General features: G+C 39.3%; 1 protein-coding gene across 2 annotated transcripts in view; it reads left to right on the forward strand.

The window, feature by feature from the left end:
* Positions 1-613: 613 nt before the first annotated feature.
* FAM162A (family with sequence similarity 162 member A) overlaps positions 614-13,418 on the forward strand; it is a 28,419-nt gene continuing 15,614 nt past the window's right edge. Inside the window, exon 1 of one of the 2 annotated variants that reach the window (XM_003825193.5) lies at positions 614-899. In XM_003825193.5, the coding sequence (XP_003825241.1) occupies positions 866-899 (34 nt within the window). In that variant the 5' untranslated portion in view covers positions 614-865. Of the gene's footprint in view, positions 926-13,418 lie in introns of both variants that reach the window. The other variant, XM_008950490.4, reaches the window with a different exon arrangement.

Here is a 13,418-nt window from a genome sequence, read left to right on the forward strand (position 1 = left end):
TTTAACATGTCCTCCTGGAACTGGGCCAGATACATGGATCAAAGATTGTCAGACCTTGAAGGGACTGTTTACTCCAATCCCATCTTTTCACAAAAGGGAAACAATTTCCTTGTGGTTCCCCTACCAGGTCGTTGAAGGAAATCTAGGCAAGTGAGGCCTTTCTAATACCTCTCACTCCAGTGCCTAACCTCCTCCCCGGAACCTGGAGCAGAGGGGTCTTTGTTAAGAATTTGGGACCACTAAGAAACGTCAAGAAAAAACGGCATTTCTGGCAGTGTGGGTGGGTATGAGTAAAGTGTTTAGGATGGAGATGATCAAATGTTTTTAGAAAATAGGTAAATAGAAAACAAATTGAAAACATACATGTTAATTTCTCAGATTAGTCTGAGGGATGCTCCAACAAGAGATAGGGCCACTGAGCAGAGTCCAATTATGTGTTTTCTGATAAAAGCATATGTTCATTGAAAACACTGGAAGAGCGGCATACTGGAATACTGGTTTATCTGGTGTATTTCGGGAGTTTACAGATCACGAAAGTTGCACATTTCCTTTCTATTTCACACAGGTACTCCCATGGGTACATATCCGCTAGGGCAAGGGCCCACGGCGCCACACTCCACAGGACCATCTCCGAGGCTGGCTCTGGATGCGGCGCCAGGGGCACTAGGCTGGCGCCGCGGGTCTCCAGCGCGTGGCGCACGTCCTGCACGCCCCGCACTGGCGCAGGCCTGTACACCGCGTCGCGCACGCCCCGCCCCCCGGCGCCGCCTGCGTCCTTCCCACTCCAACGCTGGGTGACATTGAGCTCACCAGCGCCACCGTCCCCGGCGAAGTTCTGCGCTGGTCGGCGGAGTAGCAAGTGGCCATGGGGAGCCTCAGCGGTCTGCGCCTGGCGGCAGGTGAGACGCCAGTCGGGATATGGGAGGTAAGGGAGCTGGCCCGGCCGCTGCGGGTGGGGGAATCCTGAAGCCTTCCTGGGCCCCGGAGTGGCTCCATTCCATGACGCACTTTCTCGGTTCCTCGGAATCCTATCTACTTAGTAGCCATGTGGGAGGGAACTAGGTGAGCAGCTGCTGATAGGCATTGGAGACTGCCCGTAAATTACCCTCATCTCCATCCACCCAGCTCCCACCAACTTAACTGCCCACGCGCCTACCCTTCTCCCCACCCCCGTCCTCAGCCTCCCCTGAGCTCAGTCTGTAAAGCACCTACTATCCCTAGACCTCCCCTTTACCCATGCATTCAGCTTTCCACCCTAACCTCCCCTATCTATTGCTCTCCTTGAGTCTTCCCTCTTCCCCCTGCTCCTTCCTCTCTGGAGTTTATCCCAGAAAACCTCCAGTCTGAAGTTTCCCCACTCATTAAATGTCTGATTAGGCCAAGGATTTAGGTCTTAGAGATTAATAATAATTGTTTTCTTAAAATGGAGGATACATTACTTTTAAACACTTATACAATTAATTGATTCGAATTTCTTGGAGGAAGTGTGTAATTGAAGGATCTGCAGTTTGTTTTGGTGGTAGACATTTGTGTGATGACTATTTTGGACTTAGGTAATGAAAGCTTAATTCTTTTTTGGGGGGAGAACCAGCAGAGCCTTGGCATAGTAGGGGTTGAGAAATCAGAGGGCTTGCATTTTGACTCTTTTCTGGGTACCAGAGATCTTTTGTTCAATGGCACACACTACATTATTAAAAAGTTGTTAATTAAATTTTTAAAGGAAAAATAGCCCCAAACTTGGCTATTCAAATAATATAAATATATATTGTAAATGTAAATGAAGTAATGCAAAAAAAAAGAGTGAATGTTGCATAGTTTCACAAGTTTGATACGTAACCTTCCCCACCTCAAGATTATCCTTTACACAGCTTATCTGGTGTTCCGGTGGAGAATGGACTGGAAAACATGTCTCAAACTAGAGAGTATTATTATATTTACTTCCTTTAAAAGCAAACACTTCTTCCACTAAAATCCTCAATACTATGATTTCATTGATTTTGTCAGTTTTGTTGAACTAATTCACCTAAAATATCTTCTGTACATCCTATTAACATTATGAAGCTTTTCAACAAGGCAAGTGAAAGGATCATTGCTCTGTAAAAAAGTTAAAATGGACTGCATGAAAAGAACTTTGACATCTTGGAACTACTTTGACATCTTTGAACTAATACTGAGTATATTGTAAGTAGTTCATCTTCTTGCTTTGAGAATATATTTATGCATCTTGCATAAATTTATTTTTGCATCTCTGCAAACTTCTGATGTGTAAAAACTTCACTATTGACCACTTAACCAAAGCAGAATTCCTTGAGTGATTTAAGAACAATTTATTTTACTTCAGATATAAAATTTGTAATAGCACACTAAGGATGTTATATGAGCAGCTCTCTCCATATGATCTTCCACGAATGTCTGATGCTTTGTGAGCAACTCCGCAACAACCTACTGCCTTTCACCCACTTCATAGCTAAATACTTTCATATACATTATTTTGTTGGATGGATTTCTCATAGCAGCCCTCTCAGGTAAGTCTTATTCCTCCCACACTTTATAAATGAAGAAACATAGGTCAGAGATGACTTCTCCAGGATCTCTTTGCCAAAAAATGTTAGAGCCAGGAGAGGGTACCCTTTAATTCTGGAATTTTTGTGCTTTTTGCTGTTGTTCAAGCTGTTCATTCAGGGGCTGTGCGTGTGTGAATTTGTCATGACTAATTGGATCTCATTAATCTGAAATGGAAGAGTCACGAAATGCAGATTTAGTTCTGAAATGAAAGTACACCCTTCATGTGCAAATGGCTTTTCAAGAAAGAAGACTGCTTTAATAAGCAGCCTTAGCCAAAGGAATGAAAGATCAAATAGAAATGTAGGCTGTGTGGTGGCTCACACCTGCTATCCCAGCACTTTGGGAGGCTGATACTGGAGGATTGCTTGAGACCAGGAGTTTGAGACCAGCCTGGCTAACTTAGCAAGACCCTGTCTCTACAAAAAAAAACTTTTAAAAATTAGCTGGGCATGGTGGCTCAAACCCATAGTCTCAGCTACTCAGGCTGAGGCAAGAGGATCACTTGAGCCCAGAAGTTTGAGGCTGCATTGAGCTATAATACGATCATGCTACCACATTCCAATCTGGACAACAGAGTGAGACCCTGTCTAAAAAAAAAAAAAAAAAAAAAAAAAAGAAAGAAAGAAAGAAAAGAAGCATAATCTAGGCATACCTTACTTATCCAGAATATTTGGAATAAGATTCTCTAGGTAAGTGAAATTTCAGATGATCAAAACTTAACCTTATAAATGATGGACCTTTACTTTTGTTTCTGTTGGAAATCTTTGGTATACTCCCTTAGCAAACAATATAGCAAACATAATGTAGGCTTTTATGAGCTCGAATTTGTTGTTTTGTAGGTGTAGTTGTAGATACAGATCAGGGTTGTTAACTTGTGGTACTGGACACCTCCACACTTGAGAGGTCCTGTGAACTTCTCAAATTTTTATGATTGTATACCATTTTTGAGAGAGAGGGTCCATATTTTATATCTGCTACTCAGAGCAGTTCATGCTTTTTAAGTTAAAAAGCACTGATACAGATGATTAGGAACTAAATGGCCATTTACCCACACTACGCTGGGTTTCATAAGGGTAAACACTGGATCTGTTTTGTTTTTACTCAGTCCTTACCACTTATTGGTGTTCAGTTCATAGTAGACAGGCAATACATATTTTTTGGATGAAGGATGCTAGGAAATATCTTGGAACATGCTGCAAATGTAAGGTGAGTTTTCACACCTGTTTTCTCCTGAAAGAATAAAATAGATATAACTTTTAGGATATTGTATCTTTCCACAGAATGATTATTAGTTCAAAGGAATGGAATGACCTTACAAGAATGTTTCTTATTGAAAGAAAGTTTTGCTCCCCTAAACTCTGTTGACTGGTCAGATTTGAAAATGAATTTGTTACCGTCATTGTTACCAATGTAATGGACTATGGGCTGCCTTCCTTTTAGTTTAACCCACATCTCAGAGCATTAGAGTAGAGAGGTATCTTAGAAGTCAGGTAATTTAGTCCTCTAATTTTTACAGATGAGGAAACTTAAGGGCCAAGAAGGGAATCAGCTTGCCAAGGATCACACAGGTACAGACCTGGGACATAGCCAATATCCCCTGGCTCCCATTCTGATTTTATTTCTACCACATTCTGCTACCTTATTCTTTTTGTTTGTTCTTGCTAACCAAACCTAAATGAGAACGTACGCATTTTAACTACCCCCACATTTGGCTTTACTTATCGCTCCTTTCCAGGTCTTACCAAGTATTTATTGAGTACACAATGGATGCCCTGTGTGTATACTGTGAAGGCTCTAAAATGAATGGACTGCCCCACTCCTAGGGCTGATTTATTGCAATGAACAAACAAACATATATAATATACCATTGGCTTCAAGAATTCTGAGATTCTTGAAGGCTCCATTGAAATGAAGGGGTGTGGGAGTGATGTGAGCACATGTAGGGGCGGTAATGAGTTGTGAGCACATGTAGGGGCGGTAATGAGTCTGAAAAAGGATATGAGAGAGGAAAGATTACCTTAGGGATTTTGATCAGGAGGTAATAGAAGGTAAAGTGTAGTGTTTGGAGACGTTTGAACCAAATGAATTTGGACCAAAAAAACCTTTTAGCAGGAGAAGTAACACAAGAAACATTTCTGGAAAATTAACACAGCAACTACATACCAGTTGAATTGCTGCTACCTATGAAAATATTACAGTAACTGATGTGTGAGGTGATGATGGAAATAACGAATATATTTAGGAAGTGTCTTGAAGAAAGGATGAGTTTGGAGATACTGAGTAAGGAAGGACTTAAAGACAAGTTTTTTAATGTTGAGGACTACAGAAGTATTGCCTCATTGTCAGAAATAAGAAAGTTGGAAAAATAATCAGAAACGCCATCAAAGATTTGTGTTAGTTTGGCAGAGAAGATGGTGCATTATTGAGTAGGTTTAGGTGGCACTGAGTTATAGGTTGTGAGAGGTTGAAGACCTGAGGGCAAAGGAAGAGTAAAGTTATGGAGATAAAGATATGGGAGCAATTAGTCTGGAGTTGATTTTTAAAACAGAATGGAGGAGTCCTTCCAGAGAGTAGCACAGAATAGAAGCAAGGACTAAGCCTTGGAGGTGTGACATGGTGTAAATAATAGGAACTGGGAAAGAAGACATTAAAGAAGATTGGTCATAGAGGTTGGAGATGAAGTGAGAGAATTTGGTGGTACAATGTAAGGAGGCATTGAATCCTTGTAGAAAGATGAGATCGGTCGAATCAAATGGCCACAAAAATGGGAAGAGTAGAGTCAGAAGGGCTAATGATGAGAATCTAAAAAAATGTATTCATGACCGGGCGCGGTGGCTCAAGCTTGTAATCCCAGCATTTTGGGAGGCCGAGGTGGGCGGATCACGAAGTCAGGAGATCGAGACCATCCTGGCTAACACGGTGAAACCCTGTCTCTACTAAAAACACAAAAAATTAGCCGGGCGTGGTGGTGGGCGCCTGTAGTCCCAGCTACTCAGGAGGCTGAGGCAGGAGAATGGCGTGAAGCCGGGAGGCAGAGCTTGCAGTGAGCTGAGATCACACCACTGCACTCCAGCCTGGGCAACAGAGCAAGACTCTGTCTCAAAAAAAAAAAAAAATGTATTCATATGATTAGAAAGAGGTCACTAATGTTGGTAGAGTAATTTTAGTAAAATGATTGGAGAAGGAAACATTGTAGCAAAATAAAGTGTGGGTGGTGAAGTGAAGTAGTAGATACATGCCATTTATTCAATCATTTGAGCTATGAAAAAGAGGAAATAAGAATTTTATTAATAGTACCTGTTGAGAACAAGTGAATGCTTTGTCCAACATAGTGGACCTTCAGTGTTATTGTAGAGTAATAAGACAGAATTCTCAGTAACTACTAGTAGAAGTTGCTGGAGAAGTAGTCAGCCTTTCTGGAAAGTAGTATAGATGGATAGATAGATAGATAGATAGATAGATAGATAGATAGATAAGATAGATAGATGGAAACTTAAAGGGGTTCATACCCTTTTACCCTTCACTTCCAGGATTTTATTCTAAGGAAATAATCAGAAATACCATCAAAGATGTATGTAGAGAACTGTTCATTGAAACATTACTTATAACACTGAAAAATTGGAAAGAAATCAAGTTGTAGGGAATTACTACATTCAGATTATAGCTGTGTGTTGGGTTTTATACAGCTATTAAAAGTATTAATATCTTGGAAAGTATTTGTGACATAGCAAGATACAGTATTATCTGATTATGAAAAATGTATATGTTTTATGTAAGTATAGGAAAGGTCTGAAAAGAAATATTAATGCACCAAGTTGTTATCCCTAAGTGCTATGATTATGAGTGCTTTTATTTTTCTTCACATCTTTTTTTAACTTCCAAATTTTCTGTAATGAGCAAGTGTTACTTTTATCATTTAAAGTTTGTTTTACTAAAAGCTTTTTACATAATAACATGGTGTGTAACAACTTGGTGGTACAAAGGTTTTTACATAGTGAGACCCGATCTCTACAAAACAAATTTTTTTTAATTAGCTAGACATGGTGGCATCTGCCTGTGGTCCCAACTACTCCAGAAGATGATACAGGAGGATCGCTTGAGCCCAGTTCAAAGTTACAGTGAGCTATGATCGCTCCACTGCCCTTTACCCTAGGTGACAAAGTGAGACCTTGTCTCTAAAAAAAAAAATAAGTTTTTTAGTTTTGATTTTAAAGATGGGGGAGATAACATTTGGCAGGAAAAACGCAGTGGAAAATAAGGATAAGTTTGGTACGACATCCCTCAGCAGAGGGATTACTACTTAAGAATAAAGGAAGACTGGTATTTCTTCAAGCCTGCAGGGAAGGATGAGAAAACGGATATGGGGAGTCTGTTTCTGTCACAAAGCCCAGGTCAACAGCTAAGGCCTAGAGAGTTTCAGATAGACACTCTGGGGAGTGGGTTGTAGTATTGATTCTCTGATTCCCAGAGAGTTGTCATATCTCCAGTCACATCACCTATGGTTTTCTCCAAGAGGACCTTGAAAGATTCTGAGAAAGAAAAAGCATCCCTACCTTTCCTCACTGTCTATCATGGGGTTGGAAAGGATATTTATGGAAACGAGGGGACTACCAGGAGAGAAGCTGGTACTTCAACCAGCCTCACCCTGGCTGACCACTATAGCCTCCAGCTAGCAATGATATTTCTAAGGCACTGGTTTTCAGATTATGGGTCCCCCATAGCAGAAGTTTCACCATTACCTGGGCAATTGTTAGAAGTGCACATTCTCAGGTTCTGTCCATACTGACTGTATCAGTTGGGTCCAGTAATCTGTTTCACAGGGTCCCCCAGGTGATTTCGATAGATAAAAAAGTTAAGAACCTTTACTCTTAAGATTAGCCGTTTGCCACCCAGAGCCTTAGAGACAGCTGTGAGGCTTCATCTTAACTTCCTGCTAGGGCCCTGGAGACACAGAATTGGTCAGCCAGGGACAAGCTGTTAAGTCCAGCTAGAGGGTTAAAGGGCTGTTTTTCTTTTGGTTTGTATGTTTTTAATCGTGATCCACCAGAGGATGGAAAATTTCTGGCTTGGACGTCTGGTCAATATATTCTGTCTCTTTGAGAGAAAACGAAGGTCTTAGTAATGATATTAAAGCTTGTTTATGCTTTCATGTTGTTATAATTGCAAAATAAAAACCAAGACCACATCAAATACTTCAGACATTTTTTAGCGATAACTTTTTTAAATTTTAAATTTTATTTTATTTTATTTTTGAGAGAAGGTCTGGCATTATCGCCCAGGCTGAAGTGCAGTGGCATGATCTCAGCTCTCTGCAACCTCTGCCTCCAGGGCTCAAGCCACCCTCCTGCCTCAGCCTCCTGAGTAGCTGGGACCACAGGCACATGCCACTGCGCCCAGCTAGTTTTTGTATTTTTTGTAGAGGTGGGGTTTCACTATGTAGTGATAACATTTTTAAAAATATTTTTAAAGCAAGACCTCATCTTTAAAAAAATATTTTTACATTAGTCTATTATTCTAATATCTATAATAAGATAATATGCGTGTATGTTTTAATCAGCATTTATACTGTAGGGAGGTAAAAGTTATTAGCATACAATATGAAGTTGTAGTAAGAAAAAGTTGGGAGATACAGTCTGATCTAGGTGAACCTCTCATGTCTCCAAGTCCTTACCCTCCATAACTACCTCAGTACCTCTCTCACATCAAATTCTACTTGTCTTCCCATTATTCATTCTGTTCTGGCCATACTGGCCTCCTCTTTATTGGCTCTAGAATCTTTTAGGGTCTTTGCATTTATAATTCTTTCTGTTTGGAATATTCTTCCACCAGATAGCTGCATAGCTAGCCCTTGCTTCCCTTCAAGAGTGACATTCTCACAGAGGACTTCCTAACTACTCTATGTAAAATTTCATACACAGCCCATTCCAAACACATACTTCATGTCCCCATTGTTTATTTTTTTCTCTCTGGCACTTAGTATCTAACATATGTATAACTTTCTCCCCAGTAGAATGCAAGTTCTATTGGCACAGATTTTTATCTTTTTTATATATTGCCTAAAACAACGCCTGGCACATAGGAAGTACTTTGTTGAATGAATTACTCCAACATACATCGATGTCACTGATAGTAGGTATACATGTTAGCATTTTTTGCTTTATTATTTCTCAAACTGAGCTAGCCGAGAGGCAGTTTGTCTTCTGTTCTCCTAAACTGCCTTTGTTCTATAATTAGGAAGAATGGGAAAGGACAGCTGTCTTAGGAAATAATTATTGATTCTTTTTCTGTTTAAAGAGCAGAGTCCTTCTAGCTTGCTGCCGGTTAACCTTGTTCCTTTTGTAAGTGCCTGCCAAAGGAGGAATGGGATAGCATTGTGTGAGATGGGGCCTTGTAGGTCACATTAAACCAGTGGTTCTCTGGGGAGATGAAAAAGTCCTGGAGATGGATAGTAGTAATAGTTGCACAGCAGTGTAAATGTACTTAATGCCACTGAATTGTACACTTAAAATAATTAAAATGGTAAATTTTATGTTATGTATATTTAACCACATCTTAGGGGAGAGAAAAGCCTAGGTTCTCAAAGTATAGTCCAGAACCCGCATAGCAGCATCACCTAGGAACTTGTTAGAAATGCGAATTCCCAGCCTCCATTCCAGAACTGTGGATGCAGAAACTGGAGGTAGACAGCCTCATGATTTGTGTTTTAACAAGGCATTCCTCTGATTCACACCAAACACTAAAACACTAAAATTTGAGGATCACGGGATTTAATAATTGTGTCTTAATCCTGAGTGCTATGAAAATCTATTGAAGAGTTTCATGGACTTTTCCCATGGCCTCATAACTGCATAATTACCTTTGTCAGAAATCCTGACCACATTAGGGGTAAAATTGAAAAGTGTTCTAGAAGTTTTATCAAAGTTAATGTTTTACATAATATTTCAAAAAAAAAATAAACTTAACAGTTAGAGAGCCTGCTGTGTTTCAAGCATCTTACCAGATGCTCCCATATTTGCTTTTCCATTTAACCCTCAAATCAACTTTGGTACAAGAAACACTGCATTATCCACATTTTAAATGAGGAAACAAGCTAAAAGCAGTTAATTTATCTCCTTTCCACTAGGTGGCACTGATGTTGTGTTTACCAGATCCAGGCAAAGCTTTCTGGCATTTATAGCCCTAGAAAACAAAATAAATGAGGCCTTTTATGAAAAAGACCATGTGCCAGGTAACCACAAATAGAGATTCCAACTTCTGGTGTGTCAAGAGTAAGGACCTCTGAAAATCCATTTTTACCCAAAAGCAATGATAACACTGCCAGAAGTTGGCAGAAGCAACTTTTCCAGAACTCTGGAAAATTACCAGGCATTTGTGACAATCTGAGGAGCATTTATCCAAAAAAAAAAAAGCCTGAAATCGTGGTAGGACAGCAAGTCTTGTGGAGTTTTAACTTGCTTTATTCCTGTCTTCTTTCAGCTTCACAATAGCCTTGAAAACCAACAGCCTCACAAATCACAGTTACTTTGAAAACCAGCAGCCTTGCAGGCACTGAAGAAGGCAGAATGGGTTTAAGAGTTCTCCAAAACTTCCAGCTGCAGAGAATTGTTACTATTTGACTTGTCTGACAGTTCGCTGGAAACCCCATTCACAGGGCTTATCTTTTTTCACCTGACTTGGAGTTTATTCACTGCAAACAGTGTTTTCCCTGGTGCATTTGTTGAAAATAATCAGCAGCACTTGTTTGACATAACATGGAGTGGGTAACAGCTGGGTCAAACAAGAAGCTGGGGAATGAGATGTCCATCCTGACATCTGGAAAGCTCTGACATATTTCTAGAATGTAATATGTGTAAGATTGGACACATTTTCCAGGAAAAACCTGAGAGGTCTGTAAGCTCTCACCTCACATTTAGTCTCTGTCCGAGCACGAATGGAAGGTGTGTTAGGCCAGTCTCGCATTGCTAAAAAGAAATACCTACGACTAGGTAATTTATAAAGAAAAGCAGTTTAATTGGCTCATCGTTCTTCAGGCTGTACAGGAAACATGATACTGGCATTTGTCCAGTTTCTAGGGAGGCCTTAGGAAACTTACAATCATGGTGGAAGGCGAAGGGGGAGCTGGCATGTCACATGTCCAGAGCAAGAGCAAGAGAGATCAGGGAGGTGCCACACACTTTTAAACGACCAGATCTCATAAGAACTCACTATCACGAGGACAGCACCAAGAAGGATGGTGTTAAACTATTCATGAGAAATCCACCCCCATGATCCACTCACTTCCCACCAGGCCACACCTCCAACACTGGGGGTTACATTTCAACATGAGATTTGGGTGGGGGTACAGATCCAAACTATATCAGAAGGCTAAGGCAGTGTTGCAAACTGCCTGCCTGAGGGTAGAAGACATGCCCCAACATGCACACACAGCCCGTAGGCAAACACTTAATAAACTTAAAGGCATTTATTAGTCTCTCCAGTTACTAGCTGACCACTAAGATAACCAGACAGCCCTCTGTGGCCAAACACACAAAGGATACAAGGAGAGACTATGAACAACTCTATGCCAAAAATTACATAAACCAGATGAAATGGACACACTTTTAGAAAAAGAAAAATTATCAAAACTAAGTCAAGAAAAAATAAAATATCTGAAAAGTCCTGTAACAGGAGATTGAACTAGTGATTTTAAAACTTCCTGCAAAGAAAAAGTCCAGGCCCAGGTGGCTTCAATTGTGCATTCTACCAAACATTTAAAGAAAAAAATAGAATTAATCTTTCACAAATTCTTCCAAAATACAAAAGAGGAGGGATCACTTCCCAATACATTTGATGAGGCCACATTATCCTCATACCAAACCCCTCCCAAAAACATCTCAAGAAAACTATAGATCCATATATATCCCTTAGGAATATTGATGCAGAAATCCTCAAGAACTGCTACAAAATGAATCCAGTGACATGAAAAATTATAGACTGATCAAGTGGGATGTATGCTAAAAATGTAAGGTTAGGACTCCTGACTCAACATCATTCACCATGTTAATAGAATAAAGGAAAAAAACACATAACCACATCAGTAAACACAGAAAAAGCATTTGACAAAATGCAACTCCTCTTCATTATAAAAACACTCAGAAACTATGAATAGAAAGAAACTTCCTCAACCTGATAAAGGGCATTAAATGAAAAACCCACAACTAACATCGGACTTAATGGTGAAAGGCTGAATGCATTTCCCCCATGACATGACAAGGATGTCCATTTTCAACAGACATTTCTGTTCAACACTGTACTTACTGGAGGTTCTCGTTAGGGAATTTAGGCAGGAAAAACAATAAGTGGCAAAAGAAGTAAAACTATATTCCCAGATAACATGATCATGTATATAGAAAATCCTAAGGAATACACACACACATACCCTGTTAGACTAAATGTTGAACAGTTTTGCAGTATGCAAGATAAATGGGCAATAAATAATGCAAACATGAAGAAAATTCCATTTATAATAGCATCAAAAAGAATAACGAAGTTTAAAACGTACTCTGGAAATTGCAAAAACACTACTGAAAGAAATTAAAGAAGACCCAAATAAATGGAAAGACATCCCATGTTCATGGTTTGAGAGACTTAATATTTTTAAGATGGAAGAATTCCTCAAATTGATCTATGGATTCAACACAATCCCCAACAGAATCCCAGCTGGGGTCTTTGTAGAGATTGACAAGCTGATCCTCAAATTCATACAGAAATTTAGAAATTTAAGGGACCCTGAGTAGGCAAACTAATCTTTAAAAAGAAAAGCCAAGTTGGATGACTCATACTTCCTGATTAAAAACTTAACTACAAAGCTGTAATAATTAAGACAGTGTGGTGCTGGCATAAGGACAGACATTTAGATCAGTGGAACAGAATTGATAGTCCAGAAATATACTCTCATATTTACAGTCAATTGATTTTCTATATTGCGCTAAAACAACTCAGTGCGGAAAAGAACAGTCTTAAACAAGTGGTGCTGGGAGAACTGGATATTTACATGCCAAAGAATGAATTTGGATCCTTTCCACAGAAAGTATACTAGTATAACTCAAAATGGATCACAGACCTAAATGTTAGAGCTAAAACTATAAAATTCTTAGAATATAGGAGTAAATCTTTGTGATATCGTATATGGCACCAAAAGCTCAAGCAATAAAAGAAAAGATGGATAAACTGGACCTCACCCAAATTAAATTTTTTTGTACTTCAAAGGACATCATCAAGATAGTGAAAAGATACTCATGGAGTGGGAGACTATATTTGCAAAGTACATATCAGATAAGGAAAGAACTCTTACAACTCAAAAATAAAAAGACATAACCCTACTTAAAAAAAAATAGGCAGAGGACCTGAATAGATGTTTCTCCAGAGAAGATATGCAAATGGCCAATTAGTACATGAAAAGATCCTCATTATTACTCATTAGATAAATGTAACTTAAGACTACAATGAGATACCACTTCCTACCTACTGGGACAGTTATAATCTAAAAGAATAACAAATGTGGGTATGGATGTGAAGAAATTGGAACCCTCATATATGGAAATGTGAAATGTTACAGCCACTTGGAAAATGGTCTTGTAATTCCTTAAATGATTAAATGGAGAGTTATATCACCCAGTTGTTTCACCCCTTAGTATATACCCCACAAATGAAAATACATGTTCCTCAAAAACTTGTACACAAATGTTTATAACAGCATTATTCATAATAGCCAAAAAGTGGAAACCACCCAAATGTCCATTAGTTGACTAATGTGTAAACAAACTCTGGTATAGTGGAATAAAATTTGTCAATAAAAAGGAATCAAGTGCTGA

This window comes from Pan paniscus, chromosome 2 (assembly GCF_029289425.2).
Source record: "Pan paniscus chromosome 2, NHGRI_mPanPan1-v2.0_pri, whole genome shotgun sequence".
Lineage (NCBI taxonomy): Eukaryota > Metazoa > Chordata > Mammalia > Primates > Hominidae > Pan > Pan paniscus.